The 700-nt window shown below is 42.7% G+C and overlaps 1 protein-coding gene across 1 annotated transcript in view; it reads right to left on the bottom strand.

The window, feature by feature from the left end:
- Nucleotides 1-2: 2 nt before the first annotated feature.
- serinc2 (serine incorporator 2) overlaps nucleotides 3-700 on the bottom strand; it is a gene marked incomplete at its 3' end in the record, with an annotated part of 3,979 nt that continues 3,281 nt past the window's right edge. The window contains exons 6-7 of the mRNA XM_043217923.1: nucleotides 585-700; nucleotides 3-286 (exon numbers count right to left, since the gene is read on the bottom strand). The exon at nucleotides 585-700 is cut by the window's right edge and continues 24 nt beyond it. Coding sequence (XP_043073858.1) covers nucleotides 3-286; nucleotides 585-700 — 400 coding nt within the window. The remainder of the gene's footprint in view (nucleotides 287-584) is intronic.

The raw sequence follows: 700 nt of genomic DNA, 5'->3' as shown, positions 1-700 counted from the left end.
GTGAGATCCGACGGCATGCAAACGTTCACGTTCTGACAGACTCGTGCTTTGTATGGTTTACATGCATTCGAGAAAAAAGCGGGTAAACGAGCGAAGCAAATGAGTGTGGAAATGACCTGCACTTTTGGAAGAATAGCCACCACGGACACAATGATGCAGAAGATGAAGTTGAGGCTGATGAAGGCTTTGTGCTCGGCGCAGTCGTCCGGCTGTGTGTAGAAGACGTAGAACAAAACCACAGCGGCGAAGGCACAGATATAGTGCACCAGTGTGAACGACAGCAGGGCTGCGGAGAAGAAAACACACATCTGTCAAGAGGAAATGGCTGTGGAAAGAAATACTGCGCTGTAAAAAAACTAAACAAAAAACTGAATAGAGAACGACTTATATATATATATTAAAATAGAAAACTTTTAATTTTACATCGCAATATTATTTCACAATATTCCATTTATATATATAGTCGGTTAACAATACACTAAACTGACAAAGACAGCTTATAATGCTTGTGACTTCAACATGACACCTCGTACCTTCATCAGTTTAACATCTCAGTCACGCTGAAACGATGCTGCTGAACGTACCTGCATACCAGCATTTACTGTTCCCTTCCTCCGCCTTCTTCACCCACTTCTGATTCCAGGTGTGAGCAAAATCCACCAGAAGAATGAGCTGGATCAGAATGAAGACGAAGGACCCA

The sequence above is a fragment of the Puntigrus tetrazona genome, chromosome 19 (assembly GCF_018831695.1).
Source record: "Puntigrus tetrazona isolate hp1 chromosome 19, ASM1883169v1, whole genome shotgun sequence".
Classification (NCBI taxonomy): domain Eukaryota; kingdom Metazoa; phylum Chordata; class Actinopteri; order Cypriniformes; family Cyprinidae; genus Puntigrus; species Puntigrus tetrazona.
Note: the sequence above shows the minus strand (reverse complement) of the source record. Positions and strands in the feature narration are given on the sequence as shown.